Source organism: Ambystoma mexicanum, chromosome 4p, assembly GCF_040938575.1.
Source record: "Ambystoma mexicanum isolate Mex_15411 chromosome 4p, UKY_AmexF1_1, whole genome shotgun sequence".
Taxonomy (NCBI): Eukaryota; Metazoa; Chordata; class Amphibia; order Caudata; family Ambystomatidae; genus Ambystoma; species Ambystoma mexicanum.
Genome location: NC_090927.1, coordinates 281175208 through 281194046, shown reverse-complemented (window position 1 = coordinate 281194046; position 18839 = coordinate 281175208). Strand labels below are relative to the sequence as shown.

Genomic DNA, 18839 nt, shown 5'->3' with positions numbered 1-18839 from the left:
GCTGTCACCTTTTCCCCCTATAGTGCTGTCACTCCGCCCACCTTTGTGATGTCACTCCACCCACCTCTGCGATGTTGATCAGCCCCCCTTGTGCTGTTGCTCTGCCCCATTTTCCTTGTCACTCCTTCCCCCCCATTTGCACTGTCACTCCTTCATTCAAATGTGGAGCAATGCTCCTGCATACGTTTGCTGGCCTACCTTTCAACTATTGTTTTTTTTTTGTTATTCTTCCTTGTGGTACTATTTATTTCTTATTCCTCCCCACACAGTGCTTCCCTCACCCCCAGCGTTACCCTTCATTCCCCTCCATGCTGCCATCCTCTCTGAGCTGTCATTTCTCATTCCTTTCCTCCATGCTAAATGTTAAGTGCTACATACAACTACAAATGTCAACATTATTGGGGTTACCAATGATGGTTTTACTGGCCATCTGCGGTAACAGCAAGCGTGATGTGCTACTACATGGCCAGATAGGCATTTTGGTGCAGCCAGTCTGGCTATTTATTACTGTGTCATGACATGTATACTGGACATTATGATAAAGCAAGCATGATGTGTTATTACATGGCTAGACTGGCATGTTGGTGCTGCCCGTTTCGACATGTTTTCATATTGTGGCATGGCATTTTTAATGGCAAAGCCAACCAAAGTATACTCCTATGTGAGAAGACTGCCCTATATTGCCAGAACCAGCGTGCCCATGTTTTCTTATAGTACTGTTACTGAATATGTTAATGCATGTAAATACCGCCATATATAAATGTATGGGCACAACCAGCATGAACATGTTTTTATACTAGCATATATTGTGGGCAAAAAGCATTATGAAAATGTGGTGGAAAATGCTGCTGTGCACTGCTAGTGACTCACATCTCTTTAGTTTTTCATGAGTTAACCTACAAAGCCAATTATAAACGGTCTGCCTTTTTAACCAATCTTTCCTTAGTGTGCTGTAAAATGTACCATTTTCATCCATTATTGAAAAGGATTTCACGATGGAAGAACCCCCATGACCCTTCCCCTTGATTGGTTCACAGTCCCTCCCAAATCTCAGTCACTCCTGCATGTTCGTAGGAAGTATTCATGCCACTCCAATTAAAACATTCACCAGTGACCACTTAGTATAGCACTGCCTTTATGGCACTCTCAGGCAGGAAAATGGGGGCATACTGTTATTTCACAGCAGTACACTGCCTGGGCAGAGTTTATTTATTGTGTATTTATAATGCTCTTATACAGCCAAATGGTGTTTCAAGGTGCATCAAGACAAGGGAGGTGGCTGTACTGAGGGGAAAAGCAAACAAAGAGTTTATTTATTGTGTATTTTAAAATGCGTTTATACAGCCAAATGGTTTTTCAAGGTGCATCAAGACAAGGGAAAGGGCTGTACTGAGGGGAAACACAAACAATACGTTCCTACTAGGTATTGAGACATTCGATTTGTGCAAGTGCCACAACAAGAAGAAGGGGAGGAGGCGGGGGAGGTGAGGTGAAGGTAGGGGGAAACAGGGAGAAGACAAAAAAGTAACGTTCCTACTAGGTCAAGAGACAATTCAGATCTTGCAAGTGTCGCAACAAGAAGGAGGAGAGGGGGAGGTGAGGGTAGAGGGGACAAGTAGAAGACAAATCTATAAAGTTCCTACTAGGTTGAGAGACAATTTGGATCTTGCAAGTGCCGCAACAAGGAGAGAGGGGGAGGTGAGATGAATGTAGGGGGGACAGGAAGAAGACAAAACAATAATGTTCCTACTAGGTCGAGAGACAATTTGGATTCTGCAAGTGCCATAGCAAGAATGATGGGAAAGGGGGAAGGAGAGGAGGTGAAGGTAGGGCGGACATGAAGAAGACAAAACAATAATGTTCCCACTAGGTCAAGAGGCCATTTGGATTTTGCAAGTGCCGTAACAAGCATGAAGGGGATTGGGGAGGAGGGGAGGAAAAGTAAAAGGGGACACAGGGAAGAAGACAGATGAAAACGTTCCTAATAGGTTGAGAGAAAATTCAGAGCGTGCAAGCGCAGAAGGGGGAAGGGTGATTATCAGGAGGGCAGGAGAAGGGTACATAAGTGCAAGCGAACAGGTTCTCTTGTACTTAAAGGAGAGGGTGCACAGGCTAGTGCCAGAGGAGAAGCGGGAGGAGCCAGTGGCAAGGAATGGTTGCAGAGTCTGCCAAGGCTGAGTCAGCAGAGGAAATGTTGTCCTTCAAATTCAGAAGGAACAGGGGAATGCATGCTACAATAGGACTAAGACATAGCAGTGCCGTCCAGAGACCACCAGGTGAGAAGGGTAAGAAGAGTAGGAGGGAAGGGTTGAGGGGGGCCAAGGGAGGTCTGAGAGTGGATGAGGGAGAAGAACAAAACCAACTACACCACAACAGCAGTGCAATCATCTAGACTCAAGTGAAAAACGTAGGTTGCTAAAAACATCAGAGCAAGCAAAACACCTAGATGCGAGATTCCTGGATATAGGGAAAAAGGGCCTAGGTTTCAATAAAGATCAGAGCAAGCAAAAACACCTAGATGTGAGAATGATATGATATGTTATTCATAACGCACCTATATACAAGTGTTTCAAGGTGCGACAAGGCAAGGGAACAGGAACAGAGGGAAGACAGAGACAGCGATCTTACTAGGCCAGGTGACATTGAGATTGCGCAAGTGCAGGGGAGGGGGGAGAGGGAAAGTGCAGGGGGGAGTGGAGGAGGAAGTGCAGTACATAGGATCAACAGTAATAATAAATGGAATTAAAAAAACAAAAGTTCAAAGTGCGACCAGCTTGTGGCAAGTGCTGACATCCAGTGTCCAGGGCTGGTGGGGGCTGCTGTACGGGTACAGAAACAGCCCCCAAGTGCAGGTGTTGCCTGGGAGGCAGTGCAGGTGTACAGCCGCCGGGGGAGGGGGCCTGGGCCCGAGATCAGAGGGTAGCCATGTGACCAGTGCAGTTTCAATCGGGAGTTCCGCAGGGATGGGAGGAGAGAAAGCAGAAGCAAAGAGGAAGGTCTTGAGGTGCTTCCAGAACCGGAGATGGTTCTCCTCAAGTTTCAGGGAGGCAGGGAGGCTGTTCCAGAGGGAGGCCCCAGCGAAAGAAAGAGATCTACCACCAACTTGTTTGTTAGGAGAAGCGACTGGCCCTGAGCAAGTTGGAGGCGGATGAGCAAAGAGCTTGAGAAGGAAGATATTTAGGAAGAGAGAGTTGAAGGTATTGAGGCCCCAGAAGGCTTTGTGGACAATGCAGAGGATTTTGAAGGTAATCCTAGCAGCCACTGGGAGCCAGTGCAGTGATTTCAGTCCTGGAGAGATATGATCCCTGGGCTTGAGGCCAAGGACACGTCTTGCAGTCCTGGATAGAGGGAAAAGGCCTAGGTTTCAACAAACATCAGAGCAAGTAAAAACACCTAGATGCGAGAATCCTGGATGGGCCTAAGTGCCCAAAAACGAGCATACACATCTAGATGATGTGCAGCAGACTAAAGCATTGGGAAAAAGAAGAAACAAGAGAGATGTGACAGTTTACATAGGAAGCAGTAATGGCTGCTCCTCTGCACGCATCTTTCTTATCTTGTCAGTCGCTGCTGGTTGACGGCCGCACTGCATGCTCCACAGGCAAAAACAGTCAAGAGCCGCTACTGAGGGAGCTGCTCTTAGCCTCGGGGCTCTTTGCCTCAGGGGGCTGCCCTAGTAGGATGTACTAAGGGGAGGGCAGCAGCCAATGGGGCTGGGGGAGGTGCTCGATGAAGGCACTCGCAGAAACGAGGACACCGACCAATGAAGGGGGGGGGGCAAGGGGAGGGCAGACAAGACACAGGTAAGCTGGAACATGCGGGGGAGAGAAGCGCAAGCTGTGCCGCAAGAAAACAGCAAAAAAAATAAGGCAAGACATTTTTTTAACAAAACGGGAACACAAGGGAGAAAGGACAGCACTCGCCCTGCACTCCGGATGGCAAATGGGGTGCAGGGGAGATGCTGGATGAAGGCACTTGCAGAAGCAAGGGCAATGACCAATGGAGGGCAAACAAGACACAGGTAAGCGGAAACATGAGGGGGAGAGGAGTTCTAGGTGCGCCGCAGGAAAAAACAAGGTTGTGTTTGGTTTGGAGTTTGAGAGGTGTATGCAGAAAGGTAAATTGTTAGTAGGGTTGGTTAGTTTGCGTCTCTATCCTGAATTGAGGCGCTTGACTTGCGTAGTCTCCCCTGATATGGCTCTGTCCTGATCTGTGTCCGACTGGCATATAAGGTTCCTTACTCCTCTGGCCCCCACCTCTAACATGCTCTCTCATAGCTCCCCTTATCCTCTCTTCATACTCATGTGGCCAGTGCACCTGCCAATGTCAACCTCTTAGGTAGTGTGGTGATTGCCAATATCTCAACAATTCCACATCACTGTGGTCCCTGGCGGTAACTAAGAGGTGGGCGAAAGTGTTGGTGGGATTGTCTGGGGTAGTTGACTCAGTTTTCGTGCATGCCGCCTGTGTTCCAGTCTATCTGGTGTCACCCGTCCAGGTGCCGGGGGGGTTACCCTCTCGGGTCGGGGATGTTCATGTCCTTTCCGGTTTAGTCGTCCTTTTTCAGGTTCTGGTTTCCAGATTTAGTCTGGTGTTGAAAAGCCAGGTTTTTAGTGATCTTCAGTATTTCTTATTTCTTTTGGGATGTTGTTCCAGGTTTTTTGCGGCTAAGTGGTAGAAGGAGGTGCCTCCAAGTTTTTTCTTAAGGTATGGTTTGAGTTCCAGGCAGATTTCGTTGCTTGATCGGAGGGGTCTCGTTGTTTTGTAGACTATTATTTTCTTTTGTAGGAATTCTGCTCCTTGTCCGCTGATTGCCCTGTGCGTTATGCACATTGTTTTGAAGGTGATGCAGTGTTTTACTGGGAGCCAGTGTAGTGTTTTTAGGGCTGGAGTGATGTGGTCTCTTTGGGATAGTTTGAGGAGTAGTCTTGCTGCTGCATTTTGGATCCGTTACAGTTTCTTCAGGAGGTATTCTGGTATTCCGAGGAAGAGGCTGTTTGCATAGTCGATTTTTGACATGACATGATTAGGGCGACGATAGTGAGTGTTTTGTGCATGAAGGGGGAAATGGAGGAAACCCCCGACCATGGACCCTCCCAAGTGGGTCACGTTGGCACACAGCTCTTCGTGATGACGTGCGTGGTCCCCCCAGGAAGCACACAGGTCATCACGAATGTCACGTGTGTGCAACGCGACACCAATCAGGACGGACTCCATCCAGTCACTGGTCCCCTCGTCCGCAGTTAGAGGAGTGCAAGATGATGTGGACCTCCCCCCTACCTGCGGACGGGCCTGGGACGGGTAATCCCTGCTGGTGCATGGTGATGTAGTCACAGTGTCAGGGACAGAGACATGCACAGGTTCCTCCGCGGCGACCTGTGCTTCCTCCTGCCCCTGGATTGCACCACTGGTACCACCCCCACCAGGCCCCATATGCGGCTCTGTAGTGGCCTCCTCCTCCTCTATAGACACCACCAACCTGGATGGCTCCACACCGTCTTCCGCCGTTGCAAGCCCCTGTGGGGGCTCATCCGCCCCTTCCACTGCAGCCGTAGTGGCAGACGCAGCACCAGTCCCCTCTCTCCCGGATGATGGAATTTCCTGGGAGGGTGACTGGGCCTTGTGTCGCCGGCCGGTGGAGGCATCCTTTCCGCTTTCCTCCACAGTGCCGTCTCCGCCCTCTTCTTCACTCGCCGCTGTGTAAAGGGAGACATTGAACACAAGCATCAGGGTACTGTACAATAGTCCCCTAGACACAAAGCAATAGCACATGAGTGGCAATGTCAAACGTCACTTCCATCATGTCTCCCAACAACACATGGGTCAGTGCAGTCAACACACATGCAGGAACCGGCATAGCACATGCAACAAACATTTGCATCCATGTCCACCGCACCGTAGATACATCCAATGGTGGGCTGAAACTCACATGCATCATGGGACATGCTGATCACATGCACACGCATCACCGGAGGGTCATGCATCAAGCCCCGTATGCCCACAGACACAGTGGATACAAGGATGAGTAGGCTGTATCAGTGGTTCAACACATTGTCACGGACATGTGTCATGCATCCATGGCGCACACACTACTCAGACACACGAACATGTACATCATGCATGTCCATGACAGCAGCACACATCTCTCACACCCCAAACATGTCAAAGTACAGACACAGGCATGCATACATGTGTGCATTCCGCATCTGCTCCGCATGATGCATTGTAACACATACACCATCCATGTGGGTCATGCCTGACTGGACTCACATGCAGCACCATCATGTCCCTGCACACACACATCCTACATGTCCCATGTCACACATGCAGCCAAGTAGCTGACTACCAGCACACTGCAACATGCACTGTTTTAAACGTGAATGCATGGGCACTTACCGCTCGACTCCAGAAGGGCCTGCATCCTGAGGATCTGGTGGTGAAGCACTGGGCGAATGCGCTCCAGGACCCTCATCTGCTGGGTGGTAAGCGGGGCCCCACTGCATCCGCTGCCTCTAAGAGGCACCGGGCCTTCTTGAGGGTCCTGGACTTGTAGTCCTCCCAGCGCTTCTGGACGTGTTTCATGTCATGGGGTGCCACCCCCTCTGCGTTGATGGCACCCACTTTGTCCTTCCAGATCCTCTTCTGTCCTTCATTGTCAGAGCGCGATGATGTGAAGAGGGCATCATAATGCCCCAGAACTTGCTCCACCAGGATACTAACTTCCTTTTCACTGAAGCTGGTAGCCCTCTGCCTCTGTGCTGGGGGGTTGCCACTGGTGCCGGAAGGTGTTGTGTCAGACATGGCAACACCCGAGGCAGGTGTGGGTGGGCAACTGGGTCCTAGGGCTGGGCTGTGGAGCGATGGAACACCAGTCGGGAGTCTTCTGTTCCAGCAGGGGTGGTCACAGCAACTGGACACCTGCAGATGGCAGATGTGCAGGCACCAAATGGCAGGGCACGGTGGCAGCAGGCAGCAGCAGTTGGCTTGTGGGAGGCTGCTCGGGTCTCTGGGGGGCAGTAATTCAGCTTTCTGGGCAGGAGCGGGGTCTTCCGTGTGTTGTCGCTTGACGAGCTTGATACGGAGTGATTTGGCATGTGAAAAAACTGCACGTCAGCATGTAATTCGAGGAAAGGCCCTTAGCGCGTAAGCGTGTCTGTGACGTGACACGTGCGGGCGTTCCCCTGGCATGGGTTGAAGGTCCCACGTGGGTTTCCATCGCTCTGTACGTGCTTTTCGTGGAAAGCGGTGCGTGTGTTTTCCAGGCGTTGGGGTTCACACGCGATTACTTCACAGCGGCTACAGTGCATACTTCTTTTTTTTGCGTGGGTGTTGGCTACGTGTTCTTCTTCTACACGCAAGGCAGGCAGTGAGTCGTACATGCTAATTTTCCCACTGCGGGTGTCCCTGTTTGTCACGTGCCCCTTTTTTTCTGGCCATACTAGCCTGCGTGTTGATCACGTATGTATTTTATGGGTTCCTGGCTGCCACAGCATACTGTGTGTGTTTTTTTACACGCACGTGGGCTACAGGGGTCGCTTGTCTCTTTTTCTTGCTTTTATGGGATGCCTGTGCGTTGCGTGACATTTCTCCTAGGGGGACATAGAATGGGACATTCATTGTAGCTATATGTAGCTATATATAACCACCAAGCTTCCCTGGCTGCCAGTTTAATGACACTACCTACTGCGACTACACTATACCTTACCCTGGCACCAAGCAACATTACTCTGCAAGGTCGTCAAAGCCATGTCTAGGCACGTTACTACCTGAGACACTGTGAAAATGCCTACTAGTGCGATCTCCAAGGCCACTAACACGACTACCAATGCTGATTCTTACCATGTAAGTTCCCCAACACCTGACATTGCTGCCATCACCAGTCCATATGCCAAGGACCTAGACCTAGCGCTGCCACCAGATCATGTTGCAAATACAGCTCCTTATCATGTAAATGCCTCTATTTCAACTCTGTAGCCCGACAATACGGCCATTGTTGATGCTCACCATGCATGTGCCCTAAACTCTGCTATGTCTGTTACCAATACTGTTCCTCATCATGTAAATGCCTCTATTTCAACTCTGTAGCCCGACAATACGGCCATTGTTGATGCTCACCATGCATGTGCCCTAAACTCTGCTATGTCTGTTACCAATACTGTTCCTCATCATGTAAAGGCCTCTATTTCAACTCTGTGGCCCGTCAATGCCATCACTATTGATACAATGTATTTGCCCTAAGCAAAGGCTGCGTACGATAGTTAATTTCACATTCTGATTGTTCATGGCCTGTAAGAATGTAATTGTATTTTCCCTTGTTCCCTCCCTTGCCTTGAAGCGCTTTGAAACATATTGTGTATATATAAATAAACTATCATAACTATCATAAGCTCCAATATATCACCTGACAACGCTGCATTCTCTACTCCATATGCCACCAATGCCCTAGACCTAGCCTTGTATCCCGATTATGATTATGATGCCAACTCTGTTCCTTATCATGGAAATGCACCAAATGTTACTATGCTCCCCTATGATATTGCCATTACCGACTCTCATCCTGTAAGTGCCCTAAGCTCTGCTACGCCACCTGATGACGTTGCCATTACTACCTGCCAAAGACCCAGCCATGACACCTGACAGTGTCTCTAATAGGATCAACAGTCCCACAAGTACCCCAGACTCTAGCATGTCCTCTGCCATCACTGCCCTCAAGGCCCCATGCCATCAAAACACCACAACAACAACCATGCCAAGAGGAATCCCAACTCCTAATCCCACAGGGCCCAGTGTCCCTGCTAGCGCCTCTACAGTAAAGTTCTCAGTGCTGAAATTCACACTAGTCAATGCACGCTCCCTCACCGCCCACGCCCTAGACATCCATGATCTCCTCACATCACACAACCTAGACGCTTTAGCCATCTCAGAAACATGGCTCTTCGAAGCATCCTGGTCGGCTCTCTCCCTTGCTATCCCTCCAGGCTACACCATATACCGAAAAGACAGACCTAATGCAAGAGTAGGAGGGATCACCCTACTAGAAAAAGACTCCCTACTCATAAGACCGTTTGACTCATCCTTAGAGGAGAATGGGGATATCCTTTTACTCAAGATGACAACCTCACCCACCAGTACCATCACCATCCACATCGTCTACCGGCCACCAGGTCCAATACTCACCTTCAAAGATAATTTCCACCACATCATAGGAGACACCATCAAAGTCCTAACACAAATCATTGTCCTCAGCAACTACAGTCTAGGCCTCAGTGATTCTTCTGACCTTTAAGCCACTTCTATCTCCAACTCGAAGAAACCCTAAACTTTAGGCAACATATCAGCGACCCCACAGATGACAAAGGCTGTACATGCAACTGGATCACAGACTATAACTGCCAGATTACCATAACCTCCAATGCCCCCTGACCATAGTCCAACCACAACATCATCACCTTTACCATACACCACCGTAAAACGGCTGAAACCTCCACTCTCACCCTGCCCCCCACTCTAACATAAGGCTCATGCAAGCTCACCAAAGACTGTATCCTGCCACTACTGGTCATACCCAATCTAGAACCCAACCACTCAGGAGACCCCAACCACTGAGGCGAAATCTACACAACCATCCTAACCTCCGCAGTTGACACTGCCGCCCCTCTTGCCCAACGTGAAGCAAAACCCATCAGACACCTAAACTCCTGGTTCACCCCAGACCTACGAGACAAGAAATGACTAGCAGAATCAAACTGGAAAAAAACCTTGGCCCCCACCAAAATGGAGTTCACCAAAGCATCTAAAACAGAGGTCTCCAAACAGTCGATCGCGGGCGACTAGTAGCTCGCCTGAGCCTTTTCAGTCGCCTGCCTGAAGATACCGAAAAATAAACATTTATCCTAAGTTATATTATTTAATGGTGCGTTTTGCAGCTATTTCCGTGTTCCGGATCCGAACCCTGGTCCTCCCAATTGCGGGCGGGGAGCTTGGCTGCTGTGCCACATGGAGCTGCTTGGAAATCCACTGACAAGTGTCAGTATCACGTTATGCTTCTGCAGTCCGCCTGTAGTACCACAGTTGGTCTTGTGCGCCACCACGACAGTCTTGCTTAAGCAAGCTGCTCTTGTTTGCCAGAGATGTTGGAGGGGCTGGGGCAGGATCATTGTGACCACACAATGTAAATATCACAGTAGCACTGCCACTCGCCTGGAAATGTTCAAAATAATATTTAAAAAATGGTGCAATTTCTTTTATGTGGCTTCTTTCCAAATCCCACATTGTACATTTCCACTTTAAATCACTTCCATGACACAGGTACACCCACTTTTAGTACATTAAGCGATCCATAGACACGCTGTACAGTAGAAGCCTACCAGGGTATCTCAGCAGGTTGACAGACCGATGCTGAGATGTTATATATTCAAAACTACAGGTTGTTAAACGTATTACTTTTTGCAATGCCTTATAAAAAAAAGTGCTATACAGTGTGTTTGGCCGGTTGCTTGCTTATATTCAGGGCTGAGGTGGGGATATTTCTGCCCCTGTAGTGAAAATCAAAAGTTGGCACCCATGAACCCACAGTTTAATTTTCTAAAAACTGCTGTCAGCATAACAGAAGCATTTATTTGTGATCAACCAGTTTGACAAGCATTTAAAATCTTTATAAATATAACTTGTGCTAAAACACAGAGGGGCACACAAATAATGATAATGATGTGTTATTTATATAGCGCCTTAATCCAAAGCGCTTTACAGAGCACATATTTACATGCAATATCACCCAACTGAAATTGGTACTCATTTATCGACCTCAGAAGGATGAAAGGATGAGTTGGCCTTGCCGGGGCTTTAACCTGCGACCTGCAGATCACGCTCAGATCACAGCAGCGAGCGCTCAACCCGCTGAGCTATCATACCAGCAAATAACGGAGTATGTGTGGTGTCTGACAAAAAAAACATTTCAAAGAAAACTTGTCAACGCAAGCAGCATTTTTCAATTTGGAAATTGCTTTTTTTTTATGGAAGTGTGAAATGCACATTTGGAAAACAATAGTGTGCCTAGCATGTAGAAAGCCTGCATAAAACGCAAAGGAAGGGGCACAAAAATTACAGGATATTTGTGTGGAAGTCCAACAAATATCTGTCTTTTTGAGACAGCTACTAATAAATAATAATTCAACAAAGAGGTTTTTGAAGTTCTTAATATATTCGTGAAGGGATTTGTTATTCCATCTGTTTAAAGAGGGGAAATAACGGAACCAAAATAATATTGGTAAAAATTCCGAGGTTTATAAATATCCCCACCCTGATATCGCCCGCTAGTAGCTCTCCACTGTTGGCCTCCACTACAAGTAGCTCTAGCTAACGTAAAGGTTGGAGACCCCTGATCTAAAACCTACAAACAAGCCACCATCTCTGCCAAATCCACCTCTTTCAACATAAGAATAACCAATGCAAAATCCGATTCACTATTCGCAGAGAGCTTCAATCCCCACCACTCCACTCACTTCCATCACCAATGAGGAAGCCTGGTGCACCAATATCCAGTCTGCCATGTTCAACAAAACAACATACTGCATAAAAAAATCCAGGCCAAACTAGCAACCTCACAACCACAGCCACGCCCACACTGTTGCACAAACCCCCCACCCCCCACCCACCATCCCAGAGTTTCAGTTCAAAGCCGCCACAGAGCCGGACGTTCTCTCCATCCTTAAAAACCTCAAGCCATCAAAATACAAAGGTGATGCATGCTCAGACTCCTCATCAAGGACTGCTCTGAATCCCCCGCACCCATCCTAACCACCTTCATCAATGCCTCCTTTACCACAAGCATCGTGTCCTACAGCCTCAAGGAAGTCTGGGTTCTCCCACTTCTAAAAAAAACTCCCTAGACCCAGCAAGCCCCAACAACTACTGTGGTCCCATACCTTATAAAAATTATCGACAGAGGCGCATAACTGCAGATCCAACACTACTTGGAAACAACCCGCATCCTGGGACTGTGCCAGTCCAGACTCTGCCTCAGCCATGGGACGGAATTCGTGCTATTGGACTGAAAAAATCATATAGATGAGTTCGGAGACATAGGGAAGCCTGCCCTTCTCCTCCTCCTAGACCCCTAAGCGGCCTTCGACTTGGTCAACCACAAAATCCTCTGTCACCACCTCATCACATCTGCCCTTGAAACACTTGTGTATAGGCGCGTTACAAATGCCATATCATAACTTCTCCTCCGAAGTCACAGCCTGGATTGCCTCCTTTTTAGACAGGGGAGTTATGAGAGTATTCACCAACAATGCCTGCACCCCCCAGCACCAATCCACTGCAGAGTACCACAAGGCTCCTACATATCCCCCACCCTCTACAACATCTTCACTAGACCCCTCTTTGACAGTCTTGACTCCCTCGGCACAGCCTACACCAATTATGCCTACGACACACAAATCCTCCTTCCCCTCTCGGGCAACTATGGAGGAGACTCCAATACTCTCAACGACGCCTACACAACCATCCAGCCCTGGATGGCCACCAACCACCTATGCCTCAACGGGTACAACACTGAAATCTTGTTGGTAGGGCCCCCAGCTACGCTTAACAAACTCAGCTCCCAATACACAGCATTCAAAATTGACGACAGCCCGATTCCCATCTCCAACTCAGTGAAGACACTAGGCGTCCACCTCAATGCTTCTCTGTCAATGACACGCCAGGTGAACGCTATCTTGCCATCTGCACCATACACAAACAAATTGGTCAACGCCTGCAGACCCTTTATATCCCAAGACAGCTGCCTGACCATTTCACATGCAATAATCGGCTCCAGGCTTGACTATTGCAATATCCTATGAGCAGGTACCTCCCCCCAGAACATACAAAAGCTCCAAACTATCCAGAATAATGCCCTCCGAGCAGCACTGAGCATCCCCAAGTGGCATCACATCTCTGCCACCAGGAGAGCAGCACACTGACTGACTATCCGCGAAAGAATCCCCTTCAAAACCCTATCCATTACCCATAGGTGCCTGTACAACACCGCACCATCTTTACCTCTCCAAGAAAATCACTAAAGTGCACTCTTCAAGACTACCAGGACCCCTTATGCACATCCACTCTGCCCATCCAAAGTGAGACTCATGAATGCCAGAGTCCCTAGCTTCCCCGCCATTGCTGCCAGACAGTGGAACTCCCTCCCACCTTCACTAAGAGCAGAACCCTCCTACTGGGTTTTCCAAAGAGCTCTCAATACATAGCTGTTTGCCTAGACTGAAGTCCCCCAGAAATATAACATGTTCTTCCTCCAATGTAACAGTTTATTTCTTTCTCTGTGTGTAACTGGTTGTAACAATGCCTATGGGTTACTGTGCTCTTTATAAATGAAATAATAAAATCAATAATAAATACATAAAATAAGCTCTGCAAAAGTATAGGTTCAATTCCACAGTGATAGCAATACATGCTCTTGCTCAAAGAATGTTTCTTTCATTGCATATTTGCACCAGGGCAGTGTTTGCCCTAGTGAAAACAGGAATGGTAGGCCAAACTATTTCCCTGGTGCAGTAATGCTCGAAAGAAGATATTTAATGTTTGCACTGGAAATATTTGCTCTAGTGCTAATACCAATGAAAACTACATTTGCACCAGTTCTAAGATTTTGTAATGACGCCCCATGGTGTTCCTACTCTAATGTCTGAAATTTAGGGTATGCTGTAAACTAAATGCATGCATTCATTAACAAAGAATTATCATTCCAGTGCATGACGCAATAATATCATTATTAAAATTCTTGCCGTATATGAAGCCTAACTGCATATTTCTTTATTTTATTTCAGGCACGTATACCTGCATCGTGTTTCAAAGAGTGACAAGTGCTAGCAGCAGTATAGCTGTTACAATTTTTCCACTCCCACTAGACTCTCAGATAACGACTAATATTGTTAATGGACAATTTGCCTGTAAACCTCCCACGGATATACCACTACAATGTTGTACTTCGGATAAGAACATTGCCCTTTTGCACTTCACACTTCAATCTCAAGGCACAGTATGTAAGTACAATACCTTGTCTAGATGTTGGTTTGTACAGTCTCACATTATTTGTAATATGCGTAGTTCAGTGTTTTTACACATAAATTCAACGGATGGCCAGTCTATTTTAAGAATTCAGTCTTTATTGTATACATTCCTGTGAACCATTACTGTTTCTCGCTGTGAAGGCACTGCACTAGGAGAAAGATATATGTGTGTGTTCAGCACACATTTGTTGAGAAATTGGCTAAAAAGCCAAAGCGTTTGCAATTGTTTTGTAAGGTAACACAAATCCAAAAATCCAAAACATGCAAGTCACCAATAGTGCACAGGAACATTAATACTTGCTTTAATTAATGTAATGCTTTGCTATTAAAAAGGCCATGCCATAATGAAAACCTGTCCACCTGGCTACACAATATAGACCAGTCTAACATATTACAGTAAAACCTGCCAGACCATAGTTACACATACCTATAATGGTTGCACCAAAATGCCAGTCGAAGCAATAACACTTATCATGGTTGTTTTATCACAGATGGTCAGAAAGATATACAACGCCACAGTAAGAAACAGCTACACTGGCAGCAACCAAATGCCACCTAGGCATGTCATTACACTAGGCAGGACTGCTTTATCAGAGATGCACATTTAAAATAAAGTCAAGTCAAACTAAGAAATGACTAGACTGGCTGCACAAAAATGCCTCTCTAGCCACTAATAGCACATATCATGCCTTCTTAGCCTTGACATAGATGACTATTATGATTTATCGCACAATCCCCGCCCATCCCACCCCACACATATTCCCTCTCCCTCCCACCCCCTGCCCCAACCCCCAAAAGTAGCTCCTCAGCCCAGAATTACCTCAATGTCTTTATTCCTTGTCCCAGTGCTTCCGTATGATGCCCCTTGCCTCATAGGTAAGTACTGGGACGAGCAAAAGTGGAAAAAGGAGTAATGAAGATTACAGGTAACTAAGCCTGGCATTACCTTCATGTCCCGCTACCTCATCCCAGTACTTGTGTAGGAGGCAAAGTGCCTCCTACACAAGTACTGGGACGAGGAAGAATAGGGCTAGGAGTAATGAAGATGACCAATAAGTAATCATGGCATTAAACACAAGCAGTGGTGCAACACCATTGATTTGACTGAAATGTTGGGCTATGTTGACTACCTGGCTGATCTATAGAGCCGTTGCCAGACAGAACAGAACACAGATGTTAAAAGGGGCCTGAGTTTCACTGTTAACAATGGCCTGGCAATTACTAATGTAAAGCATTTCATTGTTAGTACCTGCATTGAAATGCATAATTATTTAGGCAATTGAAATTGTGATGTGGGTTTAGTACTTGCATGCCAGGGGAGTGATTGGAAGGGTGACTTGAGACCGTTCATTCTCAAAGCAGTCCATAAGTGGGTACTTTCAGACTTAAAGGAGAGAGTTAACTGTATGTAGTATTGAAGCTGCACTAAATAGTATCATTAGAATCAGTGAAGAAGTTTGATGCCACCACATAAATAAGTTTCCCCCTCCCCGGCTGCATGTGAAGTTATCGCCTCTCTCAACACTTGAAGCGTTAGCCCCCCAAAATGTAGGGTTTGTTGCACCCCTGAACACAAGTACACACACACACACACTCACACCCAGCCACCCATACATTTTAGTGTGCACCCTTTCACCATACAGGCACACCCAGGCAGCCACCCATACATTTAAATATGCACCCTTGCACCATACACACACACACAGATGCTGTCCATACATCATGCACTCACTCGTTTGTATATATTACATTTTCTAAATGACACGGCTTGCAGTAGCGGCTGTGTAGTTATGGTTAAGTTGCTCAACCCATATGAAGAACACGTTTTGGGTGGCTAATAACTTTGCCCCCCCGCCTCACCCAGATGCATCCTCACCAAACTTTGCAAAAAAAGTATATGGCTCCCTCAGTTTGATTCTGCAAAGTTTGGTGAAGTTTTGTCCATGGGGGGGCAAGGTATATGTCCCAAAGTGTGTGGTTTTCCTTATAGACACATGGTGCTGCAGGAGTGGTGGCTTGCTCCTGAAAGCATGCTTTTGTACATTTGGTGTAAATCCATCCAGTAGTTTTTTTTTTTTTTTATAATGGGCAAAAATTAGGTTTATATGCATTTAGTGATATCTGGGTTCAGTCCGCGGACTCACTTCCCTATTCGGTCTGCGGATACCCCCTGTACCAATCAGAGGGGCGCTGTGATGTCTATGGACATTGAATGCGCCCGTAGAGTGGCTTGTGAAAAGCATGAGGTTTATCATATTTTTGGAAACAGCCTCCATGTTGGATCTGCTGACAGCAGCAGGAATCCATGTTGGATCCGCTGACAGCGGCAGGAGTCCGCAGACAGCGCACTGGGGAAAAAGTCTGGTGAAAACATGTTTTTGGGTTATTTGATGGCTAAAAGAGGGCATGGAAAGAGCAGGGGAGTAAAGATAATATGGGGCTGTTTTTTAAGGGGAAAAAGTGGGCCCGGGTGCCGCCCAGTCCGCAGACACCGCAGTAATCCATGGACAGCGCCATGAAAGAGCAGCTTGGAAAACACATTTGAGATTATTTGATGGCTGAAAGAGGACATAGAAAGGGTAGGGGAATGGAATGAAGATGATATGGAGCTGTTTTTATAGGTTTTTATAAGTGGCAATATGATTTGCAGGTGCCGCTGAGTCTGCGGTCAATTTCGGTGTCTGCGGACACCAATTCAATGGCTGGGGGTTCAGGGCGAGTTTTGTTATTTGGAGGTTTATTGTATGTACTTGTTATATGGTTTAATTATATTGTGGTGGTTGTGGCGGCCATGCACCCGAAAATCTGGTCACTGGCCACAACCATTATAGTAATATGTGTATAGTAATTATATGTACTGTAGGGGAAGTAGAAAGTATGTGGTATTTATGATTGTAGTACAATTGAGGATAGTGCTTATGGAATATGAATTTGTTTACAGTTGGTACGGTTACTTAGTTGTATAAAGTAGTAAAGCTGAAATCTCGGGTTTGCTTTCTGTGAAAAAAACACTATAATTTGTCAAGCAGGATAGTTGAAAAGGTTTAATAGCATACAATTTTATATATAAATTAGTGCGTGCTACACTGTTGTTTTATTGACTTCAATAATCATTGAAAAAAAAAAATCCATAGTGGATTTACAAAAAATGACTACAATTATGTCAGTGTAATTGTGATAGTATGTTTGTTTGAAGTGTATTGTTATTAAGGGAATGTTTAAACTAGTTAGATACCAGTAGGCGTATTCTAACTACACCAGACTTTAGAAGACATTTTGTAGTAACAAGAATTGTCATGGCGTATTTCAAGTGTAATGCAATGAAGGTTAGTTTCTAAGTAGTTAGATACCTGTTGCCGTATTCTAACTATCTTGACTTTTAAAGGTAGTATTGTAGTATGATGAATGTAGATAGATACCTGTTGGCGTATTCTAACTGATTATTGTGCTACAGTTTAGTGAGTAAATTTGGGTTAAAGGAAGATTAAGTAGGCATTTCTTAGATTTGATTGGTAACATATGTTTTGGAGTAACTGAGGTGTCGGTATATTCAAACCAACCACTTCTTTTTTTTGCATATGCAGTATAGTGCCCTGAAGTGTTTGTGGCACCAGTGTGGTATATTATACATACGGTTGTGAAGGTGTTCTTGTCAAGAGATAATTAACCGTGTGTGAAGCTTGTAAGCTTACAGTTATGTTTGGCACCATCTGCATTGAACCTTAGAAGTATGACATATTGGCTATGTGAGTTCATTTGCATGCTGGAACGATTGTATAATATGCCATGATTTGCATTTTACAGAAGCTGGTGAAATGGAATGGATTCACAATTTGGTATGGATACATATAGAAATCGTTCATTAGGGATGTGCTCTTGTGAAACATGGTTGCAGAGAGTGCATGTATGTTTCCACATGTATGAAATCAGGGAGATTTCATTTATAGGGATGTTTTTGGTTTCCAGTACTTGTAGTAAGTTCATTAGGAATTCTTGCAGATCTTCTGGTGTGTTTATGGTACTTTTTACCACCACTGCACAGTAGGTCAATTCTTGCCTTATACCTGAGACATTGTAAGTGCTGTCAGGATTATTTATTGCATTTCGATTTGCATTGTGTTGCTGAATTTAAATTGGCGAGAGAGTTGTGTGTCTGCATCATTTGATGGGCTTGCAGATTTTTGGGGAGAAGAGATATTTGTCTCTTTCTTTTCTGATGCAGTTGAGTCTGTAGTAATTTTGTGGTTATATTATTTGATGGAGAAAGAGTTGGCTGTTGTTTCTTTAGCAGTATTGTTGGGAGATCTGTTGTAGATTCTGTTTGCATTTGTTTTATTTTTAAAGATTTTATTTTTTGAGATACAGAGTACATATCTTGATGGGGTGTACAGTGCACATAGCCTGTTGTATTCTAGGATGCAAGGAATGTCAGTGTTGACTTTGTTTGTATCAAAGTTAACTAGGAATAGACCATTGAGTGGACTACATAGCTCATACCTTCCTTAAAGACTGTGCTGCCAATGTGAATCAATGAGTGATCTAGGGTTAAACCTTGCAGTTTTTGAATAGTGACAGCATATGCAAGAGATAGAGAAATATGTTCTCTGCATACGTACCTACATGTCTTTGAAAAAAAGGAAATGCGTTATTGTGCAGCCAATTTCTTTTAACTTCTGCAAGTTTGTCAAAGTGGATGTTGACACACTGAATGTTGTCATGTGGATATGTTTGGAAGCCAAGACTGTATCAATTGCTCCATTAACTAAACCT

General features: G+C 45.9%; 1 protein-coding gene across 2 annotated transcripts in view; it reads left to right on the top strand.

Annotated features, from left to right (window-relative positions):
• Positions 1-18839, top strand: part of LOC138453203 (adhesion G protein-coupled receptor F5-like) — a 939048-nt gene that overhangs the window by 602281 nt on the left and 317928 nt on the right. For both annotated transcript variants that reach the window (XM_069605830.1, XM_069605831.1), the window contains exon 13: positions 13827-14042. In XM_069605830.1, the coding sequence (XP_069461931.1) occupies positions 13827-14042 (216 nt within the window). The remainder of the gene's footprint in view (positions 1-13826; positions 14043-18839) is intronic.